At 41.4% G+C, this 24154-nt stretch overlaps 2 protein-coding genes across 2 annotated transcripts; both read right to left on the reverse strand.

The window, feature by feature from the left end:
* Positions 1 to 2116: 2116 nt before the first annotated feature.
* LOC113123192 (olfactory receptor 6N2-like) lies at positions 2117 to 3043 on the reverse strand. Its single transcript, XM_026295012.1, has one exon. It carries the CDS (start codon positions 3041 to 3043, stop codon positions 2117 to 2119), a length of 927 nt encoding a protein of 308 aa, XP_026150797.1.
* An 8419-nt stretch (positions 3044 to 11462) lies between these two features.
* Positions 11463 to 12389, reverse strand: LOC113123193 (olfactory receptor 6N2-like). The gene has a single exon (XM_026295013.1). The coding sequence runs from the start codon at positions 12387 to 12389 to the stop codon at positions 11463 to 11465; it is 927 nt and encodes a 308-aa protein (XP_026150798.1).
* Between the last annotated feature and the right edge of the window lie 11765 nt (positions 12390 to 24154).

Here is a 24154-nt window from a genome sequence, read left to right on the forward strand (position 1 = left end):
TCCAGTCGAGCTATAATAACACCATATATTAGTAAATAAAAATAGTTGAATAAAACCATCAGGTGAGGTAAACAGGTCTGTGCAGCTTTTCTCCTGACTTCTCCACAGCTGTGATAACATATTATAAGTATCCTGGTGTATGTAAAAAGTATGAAGAACACAGGGAGAACCACAACATTTAGGAAAATGCAGAGCCCATATAAAGACACTGTTCTTGAACTCACACAGAAAAGGTTGAAAATTAAATTGTTGCAAAAAATTGCTTTCAGAGTAAAACTACAGAGTTTTTGATCAGAACTCATTTTAGTTAATCCCACATGATGACCAGCAGGCACAAGCCAAGCAAAAGCCAGCAAAACACTGACTGTTCTTTTCCTCATGATAGTTGGATACTGCAGAGGTTTACATATAGACACATACCTGTCATAGGCCATGGCTGCCAACAGTAAAAACTCTGAACCGACCAATGTATAAAACATATAAAACTGAACCAGACAGGCCTGATAAGATATGATCTGTTGTTCAGATAAAAAGTCAATCAGTAGCTTTGGGTAGATATTAGTGCTGTAAAGAACAGAGTTCAGTAACAAAGCTGCAATGAAAATGTACATAGGCTCATGGAGGTCTCTGTGTTTCCAGATCAGGTACACAATAGTAGAATTACTGCAGATTATAAGAATATAAACTATTAAAAAAACCATAAAATAAAGGTATCTGTATTTGTGAACCTCCACATGGCCACCAAATGTTATATATGTCACATTTATGTTTTCCTCCATTACAAAAGTCAAAAATGAATTAGTTACTATTAAAACAGACAGAAAATGTAACAGGAAAACTCATGTACAGGTGCATGACACTGAAACTAACTCACTGAGTGCTCATGTCCAAAGCTCAGACAGAGAACTGTTTGACCCTGTGAAATATTTTTATCAGACTGATTCATCCTCCATGGATCTCATTAAACTTTCCACCTAGACTGACTAGCATGTAAACAACTTGATCAAACTCTGGAGGCCTGATTGTTTTCAGACCTGATTTACTGGAGCTTGGACCTACTGGGTTTGTCACTGCCACATTAAAAGATATTATAATGATTTTTAAAGTATTTTTGGTTACTGTGAACCAGCCCACTGCAATATGTACTTGTTCTATTACAAACTAGTCTCACTATTAATAATGGCATCTGAAGAAGAGAAGCAGTAACTTGAATAGTTAGGTTCTTGAGCCAAGATAACTCCAGATTCCATGATCAATCACGTTACAGACTTTATTCACAGCAGGTAAAGTCAGTCCACAGTTTAATTGTGAGGTGATTTGGGGAAATCAAGGAATGGAATACATGATTTCCATGTCATGACATCAGTGACATCAATCTGAATCAGAGGAACAAAAACCATATGTCCTGTCTGGTAACAAACAACAGTGAAACTGCCAGATCACAGTGACACAAGGCCAGTACTTTATTATTTCCCATTGCAGGCTAATAACAATCAATGAATCTTTCATTAACTACTCAATTACAATAAATAAATAAATAACAGAGCATTCTTGTTTCTTTCCAGACTTGTCTCTTAGTAACCATTTGTTTTTGTCACTCATATTAAAATGATCAGCCAAAGAGTCCTGCTGCAGAGGGTGTGGCCCCCACACAGCCCTGATCTCAACATCATCCTGGGATCACATGAAGAGACAGATGACACTAAGTCAGCCTGAACCCACAGAAGAACTGTGGCAGCTTCTCCAAGATCCTTAGAAAAATCTACCTTATAATATTTTCTCTCCTCACTCTGCTGAGTGAAGCTCAGTGTTTCCTTGTGGGCAGTAACAGCATCAGAGTCTAGAAGCCAAACCTTAACACTGAACATATTCCACTTTAATGTGAAGGTCATGATAATGGGCTGCTGATTGACAGGTGAAAAAAGAAATGTGGGACTCAGAACAGGAAAGATGGAATTTGGCAGAAACCGATCAGTCATCACATTATTGAAGCTGACAATGCTCTTTACTGTGTATAAGGAAACTAAACACACCCTGACATTAAATTATTTCCAGTGATCAGACAAATCACATCTCTGCAATATTCTTTCACAATAAGGAATCAGTGTTGATGAAATTAGTTTGTTTTACCCTGACAGAACAACTTCTTGAGGTGTTTATAAATTTCTTTCATTTTTAGTCCATATATAATTGGATTAAATAGAGGATTATACACAACTAACTGTAAAGTCATTACTAAACGTGCTGTTTTAGGGAAATCAGTTTCCAGTCGAACAGTAATAACATCATATATTACTAAAAAGAAATAGTTGAATAAAACCATCAGGTGAGGTAAACAGGTCTGTGCAGCTTTTCTCCTGACTTCTCCACAGCTGTGATAACATATTATAAGTATCCTGGTGTATGTGAAAAGTATGAAGAGCACAGGGAGAACAACAACATGTAAGAAATTGAAAATACCAAAAACAGTTATGGATCTTGAAGTCACACAAAAAAGATTATAAATTGAGTTATTGCAAAAAATGACTTTCAGAGTAAAACTACAGAGTTTTTGATTAGCGCTCAGTGTTGTTAATCCCATCATCTCACATGCAGGCACAAGCCAAGATAAAGCCAGAAAGACACTGACTGTTCTTTTTGTCATGATAGTTGGATACTGCAGAGGTTTACATATAGACACATACCTGTCATAGGCCATGGCTGCCAACAGTAAAAACTCTGAAGCACCTACAGAATAAAACATATAAAACTGAACCAGACAGGCCTGATAAGATATGATCTGTTGTTCAGATAAAAAGTCAATCAGTAGCTTTGGATAGGTATTATTGCTGAGAAGAACAGAGTTCAGTAACAAAGCTGCAATGAAAATGTACATAGGCTCATGGAGGTCTCTGTGTTTCCAGATCAGGTACACAATAGTAGAATTACTGCAGATTATTAGAATATAAACTATTAAAACAACCATAAAATAAAGGTATCTGTATTTGTGAACCTCCACATGCCCACCAAATGTTATATATGTGACATTTAAATCTTCCGCCATTGGGAAAAAAAATATAACATATCAATGAGTAAGACAGGCAGATTATGTAACAAAAATAAGTGAATAAAAAGTTCACCTTGAAGACCGTAAACTGTATTAGACTCTCTTACTCACTCACAGTTACCTGATCTTCAAACACACTGAGTGCTCATGTCCAAAGCTCAGACAGAGAACTGTTTGACCCTGTGACATATTTTTATCAGACTGATTCATCCTCCATGGATCTCATTAAACTTTCCACCCAGACTGAATAACATGTAAACAACTTTATCAAACTCTGGAGGCCTGATTGTTTTCAGACCTGATTTACTGGAGCTTGGACCTACTGGGTTTGTCACTGCCACATTAAAAGATATTATAATGATTTTTAAAGTATTTTTGGTTACTGTGAACCAGCCCACTGCAATATGTACTTGTTCTATTACAAACTAGTCTCACTATTAATAATGGCATCTGAAGAAGAGAAGCAGTAACTTGAATAGTTAGGTTCTTGAGCCAAGATAACTCCAGATTCCATGATCAATCACGTTACAGACTTTATTCACAGCAGGTAAAGTCAGTCCACAGTTTAATTGTGAGGTGATTTGGGAAAATCAAGGAATGGAATACATGATTTCCATGTCACAGGGTGTCCGCGGATCCTTAAAAAGTCTTAAATTCCATATTATAAAACTAAGGCCTTAATTAGCGTTAAAATGTCTTAAATTCGCGTTTCAAAGGTCTTAAAATGAAATCTAACAGACCCATAAAGAAGATTTTATTTTCACCTTGAAATCAATTTGAAAGCCTTTCGTGTATTTGTTACGCAGAACGAAATAGGCGGAACCAACTAAAATACGCGTTTGAGTGGAGTTTATTTAACACATGCTTTCCGGCAGCTGCGTGAACTGCGGGAAAGTTTCTGCATTAGTCTTTTACCATGGGTAAATGTAAATTTAATGACAATTGGTTACAAAACCCTAATTTTGCGCCGTGGTTAAGTCCAGTTAGTGGCGACGTGTTCGAGGTCTGGTGCAAAAAAATGTAAAACTCGGAACAATGGGAATCAAAGCTTTGGAGACCCACATGCGGTGTGAATAAGACAAAGCGGCTGCGGAAACCTGTGGGAAAACACCTGGCATTTTATTTTTGTTTTATTCAATAAATCAAACGGTGTGTAAACAGTTTATATCAATAAACAGTGTGTGTTAGAATAAGGGCATTGTAAATTGCTGACTGTGTTATAAGAATTGTCATTTTGCAGCTTAAGGGATTTTGCAGACAGCTTTATGTAAAGGGGGCAACCAGGCATGCCCCAGTTGAGCAACCAAAATAACGGTGTAAATGTCACAGTTGGGGATGTTTCTGTTTTTCTGCTTATCTCACCAAGACATATACATATATGGATGTGAACTCTGTATGAACTCTGAAGATAGCCTATGTTTCAACTCTCACCTATTGTGTAAAGTGAGATAGTGCCTGGAAGTCATGTAACCACATCACTGTATAAATAAAGAGTGCTGGGTGAGACTCGGGGCTGCAGCCGGGGATAGCACTGAGTGTGCATCTCCTAAAAGTCACGAGCTCAACCTAGAACAAAAAGAAAAGAAAGTCTCTGTGTAAATGTTTGATTAGAACCAACATTTATTGGTGTTTCCGCGCTGTTGTGACTGATCGTTTGCTTGTGCCAAAGTTGCAACTATGGGAAAGGGAAACAGTAAACCCCAATTAATGGGGGATCCTAAATTTATGAACACTTATTCTCCTGGATCAGCGAGATATTTAGGAGAATGGAAGAAAAAGTATGAGTTTCCTGGAAAATTGGAAATCTGCGCATGCGATAAATTGGTAACTCAGTTAAAAGCAGAAATGGCCATAGCAGAACCTAGGAAAATTGATAAATTTAAATTGCAGCTCATTGAGGCAGTAAAATGGCAAGAGCAAGCTGAGAAGAGAAGGCAGAAGAGAAGAGATAAAAAGTCCCTCATAGCAGCCCTCCAAGAGGACCGATTTTGTAGGGCGCCCACAAGCATTAATCCAACAAGAAGAAGCAGCGGCTGCGGCTGCGGCTGCTGCTGCGGCTGCCGCACCTGTGACGGGGGCAGCGAAGGCAGCCGCGACCCCGCCTCCTACGGCTGGACCTGCCCTAACCAGTCCTAGCCACACTAGATCAGGAAATCTGTATGGTCTGTATGGTCCTTTAGTTTATGAGGTCCAAGGACTGGCAGAGGCTATGTCAAAATTAAGTCCGTTTAGGGACCTCCAGGGCGATGGGTCAAGGATGGGGCCCCGTCCCGCCCTGGCCACCATTGATCGACCCAGCCAGCATCTTTCCAGCCATAGAGGTGCCTAACCCCCATTTTGGAGTAGGGAATGATAACAGGCCCCTTCTCCTGGTAAGGAGACCGTGGTCTTGTAAGGAGCTGGAGGATGCAGTAAAAGGGCTAGGGGACCCCCTCGCTAATGTTCGTCAATGGATTGTAAATCTGCAACAACTTAGACAAACTTACAATTTGGACGGACAGGAAATTGACTCAGTGTGCAGGAAAGCTTTAGGACACAGATATGGAGGAGTGAGGGGAGGATATACAGGGCGGACTCCAGCGGGGGAGGTTTTGCCCCCTGGAGACCCAGCCTTAGACAACCAAGTTACATTGTTGACAGATAGAGTAAAAAATGCATTCATTAAACCCCCAGATTACCAAGTTATCGCTCAGTGTAAACAGAAAGAGGGTGAAGATGTACTGGAGTATAGAGGAAGGCTAGAGGAAGTGTTCAAGGCAAACAGTGGTTTGGACCCCTCTGACACTGTCGCTTCCCCCTATCAGCAACAACTGAAACAGGCCTTGCTGAGTGGGTTTCTTCCGTCCATCACCCACCACATCCGAAAGCTAAATATTAATACACCCACAGATGGCGTGACTCAAATAATGAATTATGCACAGCATGCCCAAGACTTACAGAAACATAAATCAGAACAACAATCAAAAGCTGCAGTGTTTGCACTACTGGATGTCATGGGTGACAGGGGGAGAGGAAGTCCTTCACAGTACAGCAGGAGAGGATTCAGAGGAAGAGGCAGAGGTAGAGAGAGCTCAGGAAGAGGCTTTGGAAATAGGAAATGGAAGGATGATGTATGCTATAATTGCGGTAGACCAGGACACTTTGCCCGTGATTGTGATGAGCAGAACCAGAGCTCAGGGAGAGATGAAGGCAGACGACCAGAAGAGTATAGGAGACCGGGACCCTTTAACCCCCAAGCATGACTAGGCCCCACTGTAGACGAAATGTTGGACCTTGAAGAAATAGTAGAAACTTATTATAATGCAGAAGGGAATAAGGTAATGCCCATTAGAATGTTAAAAATTAACGGAGTGAAAATAGAGTTTTTGTGTGACACAGGAGCAGACAGAACAGTCTTGAGGGATAGAATTCCTGGAGTGACAAGAGGTGATAAAAATATTTTTGTAAAATCAGCAAATGGACAGGTCACCCCTTGCAGTTTCTCCCAAAGTTTTGTGATTGAGGATGAGGCATCTGGCTTTCAGGAAAAGGCAATGGCAGTTTTGTGTTCTAACTGTCCTGTGAACTTATTGGGCAGAGGTTTGTTGAGTAAGTTAAAAATATCCCTAGTACCTACTACTAACGGGATGGCAGCCATAGGGAGGAGATCCCCTCTTATGTAGTGCTGAAACAAGGGGCACCACATTACTGGTGGTCCCTAGATCTGCCCATGCCTGACCCTGGGCGCACAGGAGAGCAGCTCCTGCGCCTGCTGCCTGATCCTCAACCACCACACTCAGAAAGTCTCTCCCCAGAGCAGATGCATGTCACCCTTTATTATAAATACACCCCAGGTCCAGATTTTGATTATGTACGGAAGTTCGAGAAGTTAGGGCCGCAGAGAATAACGCTTAAGACCCTTTATACTGATAGGAAAGGAAAGGCAGTGTGCTCTGTTAGTCTTCCTCCAGAAGCTAAGCGCCTCTTGAAGGGATGGTCACCTAATCCTCATTTGTCAGTGTCTAAGACGAATGACATGCACTGGGAGGAGTTGAAGCAGTTTTTGAATAAAGCTGAGAGTATTTGTGATTGGCATGAAGAAGAAGGAGGCTGGTTTAGTAATAGTGTGGGAAGCTGTTTTTACAAAAACTTAAATTGGGTTGTAACGGCCACTCCCCGTGCTCACATGGGGGAGGATGACCGAGAATGAGTGTTACTTCTGGAGGAGTTAGATCCGTGTTTGGCTGAGGTGCCTGACAGTTTCTGGTCTCGAAGCAAAACTGATGTAGGCCTAATGACTACAGCTCCAGAAGTTATTATTAAGGCCAAATCTGATTATAGACCTAGGATAAAGCAGTATCCCCTTAAACCAGACGCCCTTCAGGGAATCAGGCCTGTGGTACAAGAGATGCTTGATGCAGGGATCCTGGTGAGGGCACCAGAGGCTCAGTGTAACACCCCTATATTCCCAGTGAAAAAAGCTGATGGGAGGAGTTGGAGGATGATCCAAGACTTAAGGGAAGTAAATAAAGCAGTTGAAAGTAGGGCCCCGTGTGTCCCAGATCCTCACACTTTGTTGAACCATATAAAACCTGAAATGAAGTGGTTCACGGTTGTGGATCTCAGTAATGCTTTTTTCTCTATCCCAGTACATCCAGATTCACAGGGATGGTTTGGGTTCACCTTTGAGGGAAAGAAACTCACCTACACTAGGTTGCCACAGGGTTATGTTGATAGCCCCACTATATTTGCATCAGAATTGGAAAATTGCTTATCTACATTCCATGTGCCTGCACATAGCCAAATTTTGACCTATGTAGATGATATCTTAATTACATCAGACACTCAGCAGCACAACAAAGACACGGCGATAGCACTGTTCAAACATTTGGAAAAAACAGGCAACAAAGCATCTCCAGAAAAGTTACAGTGGGCTGCCTCTGAAGTTGTATTCCTGGGTAATAAACTAACACCAGAAGGCAGAGCCCTGACTGAATCCAGGAAAGCAGCTGTTCAACAAGCCTGTAAGCCTATCACTAAGCAACAGATGATGCAATTCTTAGGGCTGTGTAACTATTGTCGACAGTGGATTCCAGATTATGCTCAGGTAACACAACCGCTGTTAGACCTGATTTATGAAACACCGATGGCCATGAAGCAGGAAATAAAGTGGACTCCAGAAGGTGAGAAGGCTTTCTGTGAGTTAAAAGAGCAGTTAGTGACCACACCTGTCTTGAGTCTTCCAGATTATAGTAAACCCGTTGTCCAAACTGTAGATTGTAAAGGGAAGTTCATGACATCGGTGCTAACTCAGTTGTCAGGAGGAAAGCAGAAGCCAGTAGCCTATTATTCTAAGAGGCTGGATCCTGTGGCTTGTGCTTTGCCTGCCTGTGTCAGAGCTGTGTGTGCAGCTGCAATGGCAGTACAAGCCTCAGCAGAAGTAGTACTTTTTCATCCACTTACACTGCTGGCCCCACACTCAGTTGACTTACTTCTGACAGAAACTAAAATGTCATTTTTGTCACCAGCCAGACATCTGTCAGTTATGGCGCTCCTAATGTCCCAGCCACATTTGACTATAAAAAGATGCTCTACACTCAATCCATCTACATTATTGCCCACAGCTGAAGAAGGCACACCACACTGTTATATTACAAACACTGAGGAGACATGTAAACCCCGTAGTGATTTGGAGGATGTAGCCTTAGCTGAAGGGGAAGTGTGGTTTGTAGATGGTTCCTGTTTTAAAAATGACAAAGGAGAAAATATGTGTGGGTTCGCAGTAGTGTCACTACAGGATGTCTGTGCGGCAGGGCAACTTCCTTCACATTTCTCAGCACAGGCTGCAGAAATAGGAATGAAGACAGCTGGAGGACAGTCAGTCAGACATGCCACACTCTTGAAAGAGTTATTACAAGCTGTCATGTTACCAAACATGCTGTCTGTAAATGTGCCGCACATACGAAGGGAATAGATCCAGTGTCCAAAGGAAATAATAGGGCAGATGCTATAGCAAAAGCAGCAGCGCAGGGACAGTTTGGAAAATGTAACCTGTACCTCACGGAAGAAGTGAAACAGCCTATAGACCATGAAGTACTTTCGGACATGCAGAAAAGAGTTCCACCGGCTGAACAGCAACTTTGGCTCAAAGAAGGAGCCATAATAGAGCAAGACCTTTTTAAAATTAAAGACAAACTTTGCCTACCTAGAAGTCTCTATCATCCCCAAAGTGCAGGCCTGGTGGAAAGAACTAATGGCACTATAAAGATGAGACTGAGGAAAACTATGGAGCAAACGGGAAGGACATGGGTGGAATGCCTCCCCCTGGTAAAAATGTATATGAGGGTCACGCCAACAGACAGAGGCCTGACCCCGTTTGAAATCCTTTATGGAAGACCTTTTACACTTCCCATTTGTGAAAATGTGTGTGAAAAACCTCAAGGAGAAACCACGCTAGCTGAATGGATGAGCAAGATGTTACAAACCAGAGAAGTCATGAGTGCAAATAATCTGCCAAGAGATGTTTTGTCTCCACAGGTGCAGAGAGTCAAACCTGGTGACCAAGTCCTGATAAAGGTCATCAAGAGGAAGACCTGGTCCACTCCCAAGTGGGAGGGGCCCTATACAGTGATCCTGACCACTCCCACTGCAGTAAAGATTCAGGAGAGACCCACGTGGATTCACCAGAGCCACTGCAAGATACTACAGCCGCTAGGGGCCGAGTAAGGTGGAAGTCGGCCGGTATCAAAACCCTTGGCTGCTGAAGAGACCATCTGATCCTTACTCCCAGCTATGGCTCTCCATTGGCTGATTCTGTGTCTAGGGACACTAAGTATTGTCTGTTATGCAAGCACAGAGGTGACTGTAAATACTGATTATGTGTAACTGATTGTGCTCTGACAGGGGACCAGAGGTGGTCGCCCAGGAGCCTGGGGGCCGGTTGGGAATTTTTCCTTTACAGAAGGTTTTCGCCCAACCCCTCACAGAGCCTTGCTTCTCTAAAACTTGTTTAGTCATGATGACGAGTTTCCAGAAAATCCTGAAAGGAAGATGGAAAACTCCGACGCTATGGTGAAAATGACAAACAGGAGGGAAATGTTAGAATAAGGGCATTGTAAATTGCTGACTGTGTTATAAGAATTGTCATTTTGCAGCTTAAGGGATTTTGCAGACAGCTTTATGTAAAGGGGGCAACCAGGCATGCCCCAGTTGAGCAACTAAAATAACGGTGTAAATGTCACAGTTGGGGATGTTTCCTGTTTTTCTGCTTATCTCACCAAGACATATACATATATGGTTGTGAACTCTGTATGAACTCTGAAGATAGCCTATGTTTCAACTCTCACCTATTGTGTAAAGTGAGACAGTGCCTGGAAGTCATGTAACCACATCACTGTATAAATAAAGAGTGCTGGGTGAGACCTGGTGGCTGCAGCCGGGGATAGCATTGAGTGTGCATCTCCTAAAAGTCACGAGCTCAACCTAGAACAAAAAGAAAAGAAAGTCTCTGTGTAAATGTTTGATTAGAACCAACAGTGTGTTATGGGAATTGGTTGTATTGTGGGATGTTTTATTTTATTTCTACAAAATTGGTCTTAAATTTCATTCTGCGTGGTATTAAAAAGGTCTTAAAAAGTCTTAAATCTAGCTCTTAGAAACCTGCAGATACCCTGTGTCATGACATCAGTGACATCAATCTGAATCAGAGGAACAAAAACCATATGTCCTGTCTGGTAACAAACAACAGTGAAACTGCCAGATCACAGTGACACAAGGCCAGTACTTTATTTTTTCCCATTGCAGGCTAATAACAATCAATGAATCTTTCATTAACTACTCAATTACAATAAATAAATAAATAACAGAGCATTCTTGTTTCTTTCCAGACTTGTCTCTTAGTAACCATTTGTTTTTGTCACTCATATTAAAATGATCAGCCAAAGAGTCCTGCTGCAGAGGGTGTGGCCCCCACACAGCCCTGATCTCAACATCATCCTGGGATCACATGAAGAGACAGATGACACTAAGTCAGCCTGAACCCACAGAAGAACTGTGGCAGCTTCTCCAAGATCCTTAGAAAAATCTACCTTATAATATTTTCTCTCCTCACTCTGCTGAGTGAAGCTCAGTGTTTCCTTGTGGGCAGCAACAGCATCAGAGTCTAGAAGCCAAACCTTAACACTGAACATATTCCACTTTAATGTGAAGGTCATGATAATGGGCTGCTGATTGACAGGTGAAAAAAGAAATGTGGGACTCAGAACAGGAAAGATGGAATTTGGCAGAAACCGATCAGTCATCACATTATTGAAGCTGACAATGCTCTTTACTGTGTATAAGGAAACTAAACACACCCTGACATTAAATTATTTCCAGTGATCAGACAAATCACATCTCTGCAATATTCTTTCACAATAAGGAATCAGTGTTGATGAAATTAGTTTGTTTTACCCTGACAGAACAACTTCTTGACGTGTTTATAAATTTCTTTCATTTTTAGTCCATATATAATTGGATTAAATAGAGGATTATACAAAACTAACTGTAAAGTCATTACTAAACGTGCTGTTTTAGGGAAATCAGTTTCCAGTCGAACAGTAATAACATCATATATTACTAAAAAGAAATAGTTGAATAAAACCATCAGGTGAGGTAAACAGGTCTGTGCAGCTTTTCTCCTGACTTCTCCAGAGCTGTGATAACATATTATAAGTATCCTGGTGTATGTAAAAAGTATGAAGAGCACAGGAAGAACCACAACATTTAGGAAAACAAAGACACCATATACAGTTACAGCTCTGGAACTCACACAAAAAAGTTTGTAAATTGAGTTATTGCAAAAAATGACTTTCAGAGTAAAACTACAGAGTTTTTGATTAGCGCTCAGTGTTGCTAATCCCACATTATAACAAGCAGGAACAAGCCAAGATAAAGCCAGAAAGACACTGATTGTTGTTTTCCTCATGATAGTTGGATACTGCAGAGGTTTACATATAGACACATACCTGTCATAGGCCATGGCTGCCAACACAAAAAACTCTGAACCTGTTAAAGTATAAAACATATAAAACTGAACCAGACAGGCCTGATAAGATATGATCTGTTGTTCAGATAAAAAGTCGATCAGTAGCTTTAGGTAGATATTAGTGCTGTAAAGAACAGAGTTCAGTAACAAAGCTGCAATGAAAATGTACATAGGCTCATGGAGGTCTCTGTGTTTCCAGATCAGGTACACAATAGTAGAATTACTGCAGATTATTAGAATATAAACTATTAAAACAACCATAAAATAAAGGTATCTGTATTTGTGAACCTCCACATGCCCACCAAATGTTATATATGTTACATTTAAATATTCCTCCATTAAGTCAATTCTAAACTATTGATTTATCAGACAGATATTTCATATAACAAGAATACGTGATTTAAAAACTGAGTTGTTTGACCACTGAAGATTTTAAAAATGTTGGATTCTCTTGTTCCTTCACAGTTACCTGATCTTCAAACTCACTGAGTGCTCATGTCCAAAGCTCAGACAGAGAACTGTTTGACCCTGTGACATATTTTTATCAGACTGATTCATCCTCCATGGATCTCATTAAACTTTCCACCCAGACTGAATAACATGTAAACAACTTCATCAAACTCTGGAGGCCTGAATCCAAGGTTGTTGTTTGACATGTTTAATGAGGATTGGGACCTGCTGGGTTTTTCAGTGCACTGCATGTGGAAATGATGTTACTGTGTTTGCAAAGGGCCAAATTATTGATCTGCATCCATCAAACAAGATGAGAACAATGTTGAAATTAATTCCACCCAGACTGACCAACATGTAAACAACTTCATCAAACTCTGGAGGCCTGAATCTCAGTTTGTTGTTCCACCTGTTTTACTGAGGATTAGGACCTGCTGTTATTTTCAATGCAATGTTACGTAATTATATAATATTCTGTTCATTTCTATAAAAATAATATATATACAGTGCTCAGCATAAATGAATACACCCCACTACATTTGTCAGAAAACCTTTAGTTTCCTTTCAGAATCAACATTTTCTATGAGATACTATACTACAAAATACTCCCACAAATGTGGGCCATTGATTGCAAACAAGATTTGTTAATTTGCACACAGAAAAAAGTGATTTTCCTAACAAATTCATTCTAGCTCATGTTGCAAAAATGAGTACACCCCAATTATAGTCTTAGGAGAAAAGCCACACTTAAGACTACAAAATTCTAATTAACAGGCATTCAACCACAGGTGAGTCTAATGATTCATTTAAGAGGTGTCCAGCAGACTATACTTAACAAAGAAAAGCCCTTCCCATTTCATACTGTCAGCAATGGCTCCCCATGGAAGAGAAATGTCACAAAATCTGAGAAAGGAAATAATTTCTTTACACAAAAAAGGTGAGGACTACAAGAAGATCAGCAAAACTTTACATACATGCCTTACAACCATCTTACAGACATGTCCAGGCCGTCCACGGAAGTTAACATCTTGACAGGAGCGTCTTCTGATGAGAAGGGTTGAAGAAAATCGCCATGCAAGTTCACTGCAGTTAGCTAAAGCAGTCGAAAGCCAAACTGGAGTGACCGTTTCCTGTGACACCATACGGCGCACACTGCAGAGGAATGGCATGCATGGGTATCGTCCACGAAGGAAGCCTTTCCTAAAGCCCATGCACAAAAAAGCACGCCTAGAATTTGCTAGGGCCCATGCTGAAAAAGGTGAAGACTACTGGGACTCTATACTCTAGTGATGAGACAAAGATCACTGTTTTTGGAACTAATGGTTTTAAAACTGTATGGCGTCGTAAAGGTGAGGATTTCAAAGAAAAATGCATGGTGCCTACAGTGAAACATGGTGGTGGAAGTGTCCTTATGTGGGGCTGCATGAGTGCTGCTGGTGCTGGGGAGCTGCATTTCATTGATGGTATCATGAACTCAACAATGTACTGCTCTGTACTGAAGGAGAAGATGCTGCCATCACTCCATGCACTTGGTCATCGTGCACTTTTCCAACACAACAATGATCCAAAACAAACATCTAAAGCTACTGTTGCATTTCTGAAGAAGAATAGGGTGAAGGTGATTGAATGGCCAAGTATGTCTCCTGATCTGAACCCAATCGAACACGTGTGGGGAATTCTGAAGCGACAAGTTGAGCATCACTCTCCATGCAGCATCCACGCTCTAAAAGTGGTTATTCTTGAAGAATGTAAAAAGAGAGATGTTGCAATATGTTGCCAACTTGTTCATTCCATGCCTAGAATACTTGGTGCTGTCCTTAAAAATCACGGTGCTCATACAAAATACTAGATGTAGTAGTTTTTGTTGCGGGATGTATTCATTTTTGCTTCAACCAATTTGAGTAAAACTGAAGATTTTGTGATCTAAGTTAGATTATTAACCTTAATTTCATGTTATGGAGTTAAATAAGTGTTCAATAACTCAGCCTTGTGAAAAGTTTGGAAATTGTTCTTTTGTTCATTGAGCTACTGATTAAATTAGTACTTTTTAAAGGGGGTGTACTCATTTATGCTGAGCACTGTAAATTTCCTTCTCACCCCTATGGGTGGTGTGTGTTTCTTCCTCAATCTCGGGTCCTCTACCAGAGGCCTGGGAGTTTGAGGGTTCTTCGCAGTATCTTAGCTGTTCCTAGCACTGCTCTCCCAGTTTGGGGGTCACAGCCCCGAGGGTGCCGATTACCACGGGGACCACTGTTGCCTTCACCTTCCACATCTTTTCTAGCTCTTCTTTAAGCCCTTGGTATTTCTCCAGCTTCTCATGTTCCTTCTTTCTGATGTTGCTGTCACTTGGGATTGCTACGTCTACCACTACGGCTTTCTTCTGCTGTTTGTCCACCACTATTATGTCCGGTTGGTTAACCATCACCAGTTTGTCGGTCTGTATCTGGAAGTCCCACAGGATCTTAGCTCGGTCATTCTCCCTCACCTTTGGGGGTGTGTCCCATTTTGACCTTGGGACCTCCAGCCCATACTTGGCACAGATGTTCCTGTACACTATGCCGGCCACTTGGTTATGGCGTTCCATGTACGCTCTGCCTGCTAGCATCTTACAACCTGCTGTTATGTGCTGGATTTTCTCAGGGGCATCTTTGCACAGCCTGCACCTGGGGTCCTGCCTGGAGTGGTAGACCCCGGCCTCTATCGATCTTGTGCTCAGGGCCTGTTCTTGTCCTGCTATGATTAGTACCTCTGTGCTGTCTTTCAGTCCAGCTTTTTCCAGCAACCGGTAGAACTTTTCGATATCAGCCACTTCTTGTATCTGTCGGTGGTACATGCCGTGCAGGGGTTTGTCCTGCCATGATGGTTCTTGCTCTTCTTCCTCTGCATCGGGCTTCTGTTGCCTGAGATATTCACTAAGTATTCCATCGCTTGGGGCCATCTTCCTGATGTACTCATGGATCTTTGCTGTTTCATCTTGGATGGTGGCTCTGACGCTCACCAGTCCTCGGCCTCCTTCATTCCTCTTAGTGTACAGTCTCAGGATGCTGGATTTGGGGTGAAGTCCTCCATGTTTTGTGAAGAGCTTCCTTGTCTTGATATCAGTGGCTTCTATGTCCTCTCTTGGCCAGCTTATTATGCCAGCGGGGTATCTGACGACCGGCAGGGCGTAGGTGTTGATGGCTTGGACCTTGTTCTTCCCATTTAGCTGACTTCTTAGGACTTGCGGCTTCTTGGTTCCCATTTGCCTGTGGGAATCCAAGGTACTTGTAGCTTCCCTCAACATCCACTATGCTGCCTTCTGGGAGTTCAACTCCTTCAGTCCTGACAAGCTTCCCTCTCTTTGTTATCATTTGACCACACTTGTCCAGTCTGAATGACATTCCAATGTCGTTGCTGTATATCCTGGTGGTATGGATCAGTGAGTCGATGTCTCACTCATTCCTGGCATACAGCTTGATGTCATCCATGTACAGGAGGTGGCTGATGGTTGCCCCATTTCGTAGTCGGTATCCGAAGCAAGTCTTAGTGATGATCTGGCTGAGGGCGTTCAGGCCTATGCAGAACATCAGCAGGGACAGAGCATCTCCTTGGTAGATGCCGCACTTGATGGAGACTTGTGCTATCGGCTTGAGGTTGGCTACTTGGGTTGTTTTCCACAGTCCCATTGAGTTCCTTATGAAGGTTCTTAGGGTCCTATTGATGTTGTACAGCTCCAGGCATTCCAGGATCCATGTGTGAGGCATTGAGTTGTAGGCTTTCTTGTAGTCAATCCAGGTGGTGCACAGGTTGGTCTGCCTGGTCTTACAGTCTCGGGTGACTGCTTTATCCACCAGTAGTTGATGTTTTGCTCCCCTGGTGTCCTTACCCATTCCTTTCTGGGCCCCGCTCATGTATTGAGCCATGTGCCTACTCATCTTAGCCGCTATGATGCCCGACAGGGGCTTCCAAGTTGTGCAGAGGCAGGTTATCGGACGGTAGTTGGATGGGACTGCTCCCTTTTGGGGGTCGTTCAGGATCAGGACTGTCCTGCCTTCAGTTAGCCACTCTGGGTGAGTCCCATCCATTAGCAGCTGGTTCATTTGAGCTGCCAGGCGCTCATGGAGGGCAGTTAGCATCTTTAGCCAGCAGGTGTGGATCATGTCAGGCCCCGGTGCTGTCCAGTTCTTCATGTTTGAGACCCTTTCTTGGATATCTGCTGTTGTGATGGTTACTGGTTCCTGTTCAGGGAGGTTGCTGTGGTCTGTTCTCAGGTCTGCCAGCCACTGGGCATTGGTGTTATGTGATGCCTCCCTCTCCCATATGTTTTTCCAGTATTGTTCAGTCTCCTGCCTTGGTGGGTCTGTTCTCGTGTTACTGCCCTCCCACTGAGAGTACACTTTGGATGGTTCAGTGGAGAACATCCTGTTTATTCTCTGTGCTTCTATTTCTCTGGTGTACCTCTTCAGGCGTGTGGCCAGGGGTGTGAGTCATTGTTTGGCAGTCTCCAGGGCTTCTGGTATGGACAGCCTGCTGTATTTCTTACCCAACTTCATCCCCCTTCTCTGCAGTTCTGATAGTTGGCTAACTTCTCTCCATGGTGCCCTTATTTCTGCCTCTAACCTCCTTCTCCATGCAGGGTACTGCTCCTTGGTGGTGGAATGTATTTTGTGGCCAAGCATCTCAAGGATCACTGTTGCCGTGGTGTATATCAGCTTGTTGGTCTCGGTGATGGTCACAGTGGGGATTGTTCGTAATGCTGCATTCACATCTTCTAGTAGACTTTCAGAGAGTACTTCACTTAGTCTTGGTAACTGGCTGCAGTGTCCATCTTGCTCACGATCTTCATTCTCAGGTCAGCTGCTCTTGTGTTGAGCGTGTAGTGGCTTGTCATTGGGGCTTGATACCCAATCTCAGGTGGGGATGGTGTTGTTTCCCCCCTGACCTGGCGTCCTGGCTCCCCCTTGCCGTAGCATTTGTGTTGTATTTCTTCAATCCCTAGTTGTGATAGCAGCTGCCGTTTGCTGATGTTGGACCACTGAGCTACGAGATGTTTTGGCCCTAGTACAGATGGTGGGTTTCGAAGTTTCCATAGGTCCCACATCCTCTTCATGTAACCCCTATCGCTGGGGTTACTCATGTAGTAGCACTCCAACAGTTCTCTGTTATCAGCCCTCGTCCACGAGTGTCTTGTTCCAGTAGCCCATTTCTCATCAGGTTGCCCTGGTCCCCTAGCACATGACACGGACCTTGTTGACCAGGGCAACGTCTGAGCCGGTATGACTCCATTATTTCTATCGCTCATTGGTAATGAGGTAGGCTCACTCAAAGTGTATCACCTGTTAGCATTTCATGTTATAAAAACATTAGTTCTTGTGACAAATGTATTACGCTGTAGAAGGTCAATAATTTGTCCTAATGCGAAATATGTGGCTCCAGTTTAGGAAGACATGACAGAGGTTTGTCTGTAACACTTTACAATCATGTTCAAATCATACACCTAATTGACTTTGACTCATGCATGACTCATGATTTACTGCTTGAATTACTTTGAGATGTATGATGACTTCCTGTTTCTTACCATTCACAAATGGTCAGATCACTATGACTTTCTGTGATTAGTTCATAGTTCATAGATCATCAATTAAAGAATGATAATTCACAGTTTGGTTCTTGTTTGGACCAGTGGGTTGTGATAAGTTTGCTACATGCTTACAATTATCACTCTAAACGCACTGGATATAACACATTTATTGAATTCTCTTACAAACAAATCTTAATCATATGAGTGGAGCACTGAATGGACTCTTTTGAGCCATACTGCAATCCATATTTTTCATCACTATTTAGGAATGTAGTGCATACACTGCCTGGCCAAATAAGTGTCACCATTTGGATTTACAGTGCATTCAGAAAATATTCAGACCCCCTTCGCTTTTGTTCATTTTGTTATGGTGCAGCCTGATACTACAATAATTTTATTTCCTCTTGATTTTATGTTTTTAACAGAAACATGGTTAGATAGCAGGACAGGAAATGCTGTTCTTATTGAATCCACCCCACCTAATTTTACATTTTTATCAGAAACATGAGAAAACAAAAAGGGTGGTGGCGTCTGTGCCTTTTTTAGGGATAATATGGTTACCCACAGGCTGTCATTTGGGGAGTTCTTATCATTTGAGTATGTATCTTTTAAAATGGAGCAGAAATTATCTCCCTCTGTAATTTTTATTATCATTTACAAACCTCCCCAGTGCTGTCAAAATTTTATTGAAGATACTTTCAGTTGTCTTCACAGAGTTTGACTGTTTAGTTATTACAGGTGATTTTAATGTTCACATGGATAAGGCCTGTGACAGATATGCCAAAGAACTTTCTGCCATCCTTGAAACCTATGGCCTTAGCCAGCATGTTAGGGAGCCGACCCATACCAGAGGTCACACTCTGGACCTTGTCATTACTAAGGGTGTTAACGCTTCTAATGTCACTGTGATTGATGTTGCTTTGTCTGATCATTTCTGTCTTTTTTGTTTTGATAATTCCCAAAGATGCAACTGGACCTACACTTGTTCAGAAAAGACACATAAATGATAACACCAGGAAACTGTTTATGGAGATGATTAGGTTTGAAAATACCACTTTCTCTCATGTTGAAGATTTGTTGAATTCATATACTTCAAGTGTCATAGATGTGATTGCTCCTGTTAAAGATAAATTAATCAGGAACAGGCAAAAGCCACCATGGAGAAATGATGGCTCGGTCAGGGCACAGAAAAAGGAGAGCCGGAAGGCCGAGCGAAAATGGCCTAAATCAAAGCTCCAGGTTCATTATGACATTTATAAGCAGATGTGTGTGTTCAATGAAACTCTATGTAGAAAGAGAGAAATGTATTTTTCTGAAATCATCAACAACAGTAGTAACAACTCATGTGTCCTGTTTGCTACAGTCAGTAGGTTAACAAACCCTCCATCTCCATTGCCACTGGAACTAATTTCAACATCTAAATGTAATGAATTTGCTTGATTTTTTAATGACAAGATTCAGGGTATTAAACAAACAATAAATTTCACAAGGCAGATACCAACTCTGCAGCCATCCAGGAAACACTTGGTAGAACTGACACACTTTACACCTCTAAATGACATAACAGTTGAAAAGATCATCTCCAGTCTGAAAATTGCTGTCATCAAGCCTCTCCTGAAGAAGAGCAGTCTTGATGTTATGGTACTGAACAACTACTGGCCCATATCAAACCTGCTGTTTTTAGGCAAAATCCTTGAAAAAATTGTTTACCATCAACTTACTGACTCTCTCATGCTAAACAACTGCTTTGATGATTTTCAGTCAGGTTTTAGGCCCCATCACAGCACTGAGACTGCCCTCATCAAGGTGACAAATGACATTCGTCTGAACACCGACGCTGGCAGAGTCTCTTTCTTAGTACTGCTGGATATAAGTGCTGCTTTTGACACAGTGGACCATGTGATCCTCTTACAAAGGTTAGAGGACTGGATAGGCATCTCTGGTACTGCCCTTAAATGGTTTAAGTCCTATCTTGAAGACAGGAAGTATTTCATTGAAGTTAGTAACTGTGTGTCAGACCAAATGGCATTGACATGTGGGGTCCCCCAGGGATCCACCTTGGGACCCCTTTTGTTCAATCTTTACATGTTTCCTTTAGGCCAGTTAATACGCAGCAATAATGTGTCCTACCATAACTATGCAGATGACACTCAGATTTACATTTCACTCACAGCTGGTGAATATGGACCAGTCGTGACCAGTGTCACTGTATTGAACAGATCACTGTGTGGATGCAAAACAACTCTCTCCACATAAAGTGACAAGACTGAAATAATCATCTCTGGGCCTCAGAAACAAAGAGAAAGTGTCAGCAGTCACCTCGAGTCTCTTTCTCTAAAATTTAAAAATCAAGTTAGAAATCTAGGGGTAATCATGGACTCAGACATGAATTTTAATTTTAATTTTTATTCTTGTGCTATACAAATAAACTTGCCTTGCCTTACAATTGTTAAAAATTCAGTTTTTTTCCCCCTCATGAATCTACACTCCATGCCACATGACAAAGAGAACACAGAATTTTAGGAATGTTTGTAAATTTATTAAAAACAAAAACTGCAATATCATTTACATTTGGCAGCATTTACAGCCTCAAGTCTTTTTGGGTATGACGCAATGAGCTTTGCGCACCTGGACTGGGGGATTTTCTGCAATTCATCTTTAAAAATCCTCTTAAGCTCGGTCAGGTTGGATGGGGGCCATTGGTGGACAGCCATTTTCAGGTCTCTCCAGAGATGTTGGACAGGGTTCTGGCTGGACCACTCTAGGACATTCACAGGGTTGTCTCAAAACCACTCCTGTGTTGTTTTGGATGTGGGTGTAGGGTCGTAGTCATGTTGGAAGATGAACCTTCCGCTCATTCTAAGGTCCTGAGCGCTGGGGAACAGATTTTCATTGAGGATATCTCTATACTTTGCACCACTCAGCTTTCCCTCAACCCTGACAAGTCTCCCAGTCCCTGCTGCTGAAAAACACACCCACAGCATGATGCTGCCTCCACCATGCTTCACTGTTGGGATGGTACTGGGCAGCTGATGAGAGGTTTCTGGTTTCCTCCAGACATAATGTTTAGAATTGAGGCCAAACAGTTCAGTCTTCATCAGACCAGACCAGAGAATCAGAATTTTTTTTTTTTTTTGCAATCTCTAAGCAGCTTTCATGTATTTGCACTAAGAGGCTTCTGTCTAGCCACTCTGCTATAAAGCCCAGATTGGTGGAGGGCTGCAGTGATGGTTGTCCTTCTGGAACTTTGTCCCATCTCCACACAATCCCTGGAGCTCAGTCAGAGTGACCATCGGTTCTTGGTCACCTCTTAGTAAGATGGCAAACTTCTTCATTTTGAGTACTGTGGAGACCCCTGTGCTCCTGGGAACCTTCAGTGCAGCAGAAATTTTTAGTATCCTTCCCCAGCTCTGTGCCTATCAACAATCCTGTCTCTGAGCTCTGCAGGCAGTTCCTTTGACCTCATGACTTTGTTTTTCCCCTGATATGCATTGCCAGATGTGAGCCTATTCAAATCATGTCCAATCAAATTAATTTACCACAGTTGGGCTCCAGTCAAGGTGTAGAAACATCTCAGCAATGATCAAGAGAATTGGGAGGCACCTGAGCTAATTTTCACGTTGTTGCAAAGGGTCTGAATACTTATGGAAATGTGATATTTCAGTTTTTTCTTTTGAAAAATGTACAAACTTTTCTAAAACACTGTTTTGTCGTTATGTGGCTCTGAGTAGGACTGATAAAAAATTATCATAAAGAACTGTAGTATCAGGCTGCAGCATTACAAAACTGAAAAAAGTGAAGGGGGTCTGAAGACTTTCACAGAAGAAATGTGTCCAAAAGAAGTTTGAAAGTTCATGATTGGAGATCACTGAAAGAGTTGGTCAAGTTGCATCATAGAATATTCACAGCAGAAATCACATTTACGTTTAAAAACCTGTTTTTGAATCTTGGATGAAATCTTATTTATATTCCTGAAACTTTCAAATCAGCATGACTTTTGGCGTTTTTATTATTTATATAGTTTTGCTTTACTATTTTGTATTTATTCATTGCTTTTACCGATTTTAATTATCTGCACATTTTATTGTAATATGTTGTTTCATAGAACAGTACTTTGGCTCGACCTCGTTGTTTTCAATGTGCTATATAAAAACAGTAGCAGTTAGAACCTGTAATGAGCACAGTTTCTGGAGACACAACAGGCAACTGTTTTTAGTGAAAAATCCCTAAAAAATGAACTATAATGTTTGTAAGGAAACTAAACAAATCCTGAAATTAAATTATTTCCAGTGATCAGACAAATCACATCTCTGCAATATTATTTCACAATAAGGAATCAGTGTTGATGAAATTAGTTTGTTTTACCCTGACAGAACAACTTCTTGAGGTGTTTAAAAATTTCTTTCATTTTTAGTCCATATATAATTGGATTAAATAGAGGATTATACACAACTAACTGTAAAGTCATTACTAAACGTGCAGTTTTAGGGAAATCAGTTTCCAGTTGAACAGTAATAAGATCAAACGATAAAAAAAACTAGTTGAATAAAACCATCAGGTGAGGTAAACAGGACTGTGCAGCTTTTCTCCTGACTTCTCCAGAGCTGTGATAACATATTATAAGTATCCTGGTGTATGTAAAAAGTATGAAGAGCACAGGGAGAACAACAACATTTAGGACAATGATGAGACCAAAAATAGTTATGACTTTTGAACTTGGACAAAAAAGTTTGCAAATTGAGTTATTGCAATAAATGACCTTTAGAGTAAAACTACAGAGTTTTTGATTAGCGCTCAGTGTTGTTAATCCCACATGGTGACATGGAGGCACAAGCCAAGATAAAGCCAGAAAGACACTGACTGTTCTTTTCCTCATGATAGTTGGATACTGCAGAGGTTTACATATAGACACATACCTGTCATAGGACATGGCTGCCAACAGTAAAAACTCTGAACCTCCCAAAGAATAAAACATATAAAACTGAACCAGACAGGCCTGATAAGATATGATCTGTTGTTCAGATAAAAAGTCGATCAGTAGCTTTGGGTAGATATTAGTGCTGAGAAGAACAGAGTTCAGTAACAAAGCTGCAATGAAAATGTACATAGGCTCATGGAGGTCTCTGTGTTTCCAGATCAGGTACACAATAGTAGAATTACTGCAGATTATTAGAATATAAACTATTAAAACAACCATAAAATAAAGGTATCTGTATTTGTGAACCTCCACATGCCCACCAAATGTTATATATGTGACATTTAAATCTTCCTCCATTAAGAAAGAGAAATAAGAATGCAATTCTAACAGAAATATATGAATTAAAACAAGCTTTCACCTTGAAGTCTGTAATAGACTCTTCTATCCTGTATTAGACTCTCTTACTCACTCACAGTTACCTGATCTTCAAACTCACCGAGTGCTCATGTCCAAAGCTCAGTGAGAGAACTGTTGGACCCTGTGAAATATTTTTATCAGACTGATTCATCCTCCATGGATCTCATTAAAATTTCCACCCAGACTAACAGCACTATTTGACCAAATGAACAGCCCATATAAAATTACAGCTCTGGAACTCACACAAAAAAATTTATAAATTGAGTTATTGCAAAAAATGACTTTCAAAGCAAAACTACAGTTTTTGATTAGCACTCATTGTTGCAGGTCCTATCTCCTGACATGCAGCCCTGCCGGAGTCCAGGAGTCTGTTCATTATTTTTATGGACAGAATTTTAAGACGCAGCCAGGGGCCAGTTTGGGGACCACAGGATTTCATCTCTGCTTTTTGCAGATGATGTTGTCCTGTTGGCGCCATTGAGCCAGGACCTTAAACGTGCAGTAGGGTGGTTTTCAAGTGTGAAGTGGCTTGGATGAGAATGGACTGCTGATTGACAGGTGAAAAAAGAAATGTGGGACTCAGAACAGGAAAAATGAAATTTGGCAGAAACTGACCAGTCATCACATTATTGAAGCTGACAATGCTCTTTACTGTGTGTAAGGAAACTAAACACATCCTGACATTAAATTATTTCCAGTGATCAGACAAATCACATCTCTGCAATATTCTTTCACAATAAGGAATCAGTGTTGATGAAA

The sequence above is a fragment of the Mastacembelus armatus genome, chromosome 21 (assembly GCF_900324485.2).
Source record: "Mastacembelus armatus chromosome 21, fMasArm1.2, whole genome shotgun sequence".
Lineage (NCBI taxonomy): Eukaryota > Metazoa > Chordata > Actinopteri > Synbranchiformes > Mastacembelidae > Mastacembelus > Mastacembelus armatus.

Coding starts and splice junctions, on each gene's coding strand:
- LOC113123193 (XM_026295013.1), bottom strand. CDS start 12,389: ATGGAGGAATATTTAAATGTAACATATATAACATTTGGTGGGCATGTG.
- LOC113123192 (XM_026295012.1), bottom strand. CDS start 3,043: ATGGCGGAAGATTTAAATGTCACATATATAACATTTGGTGGGCATGTG.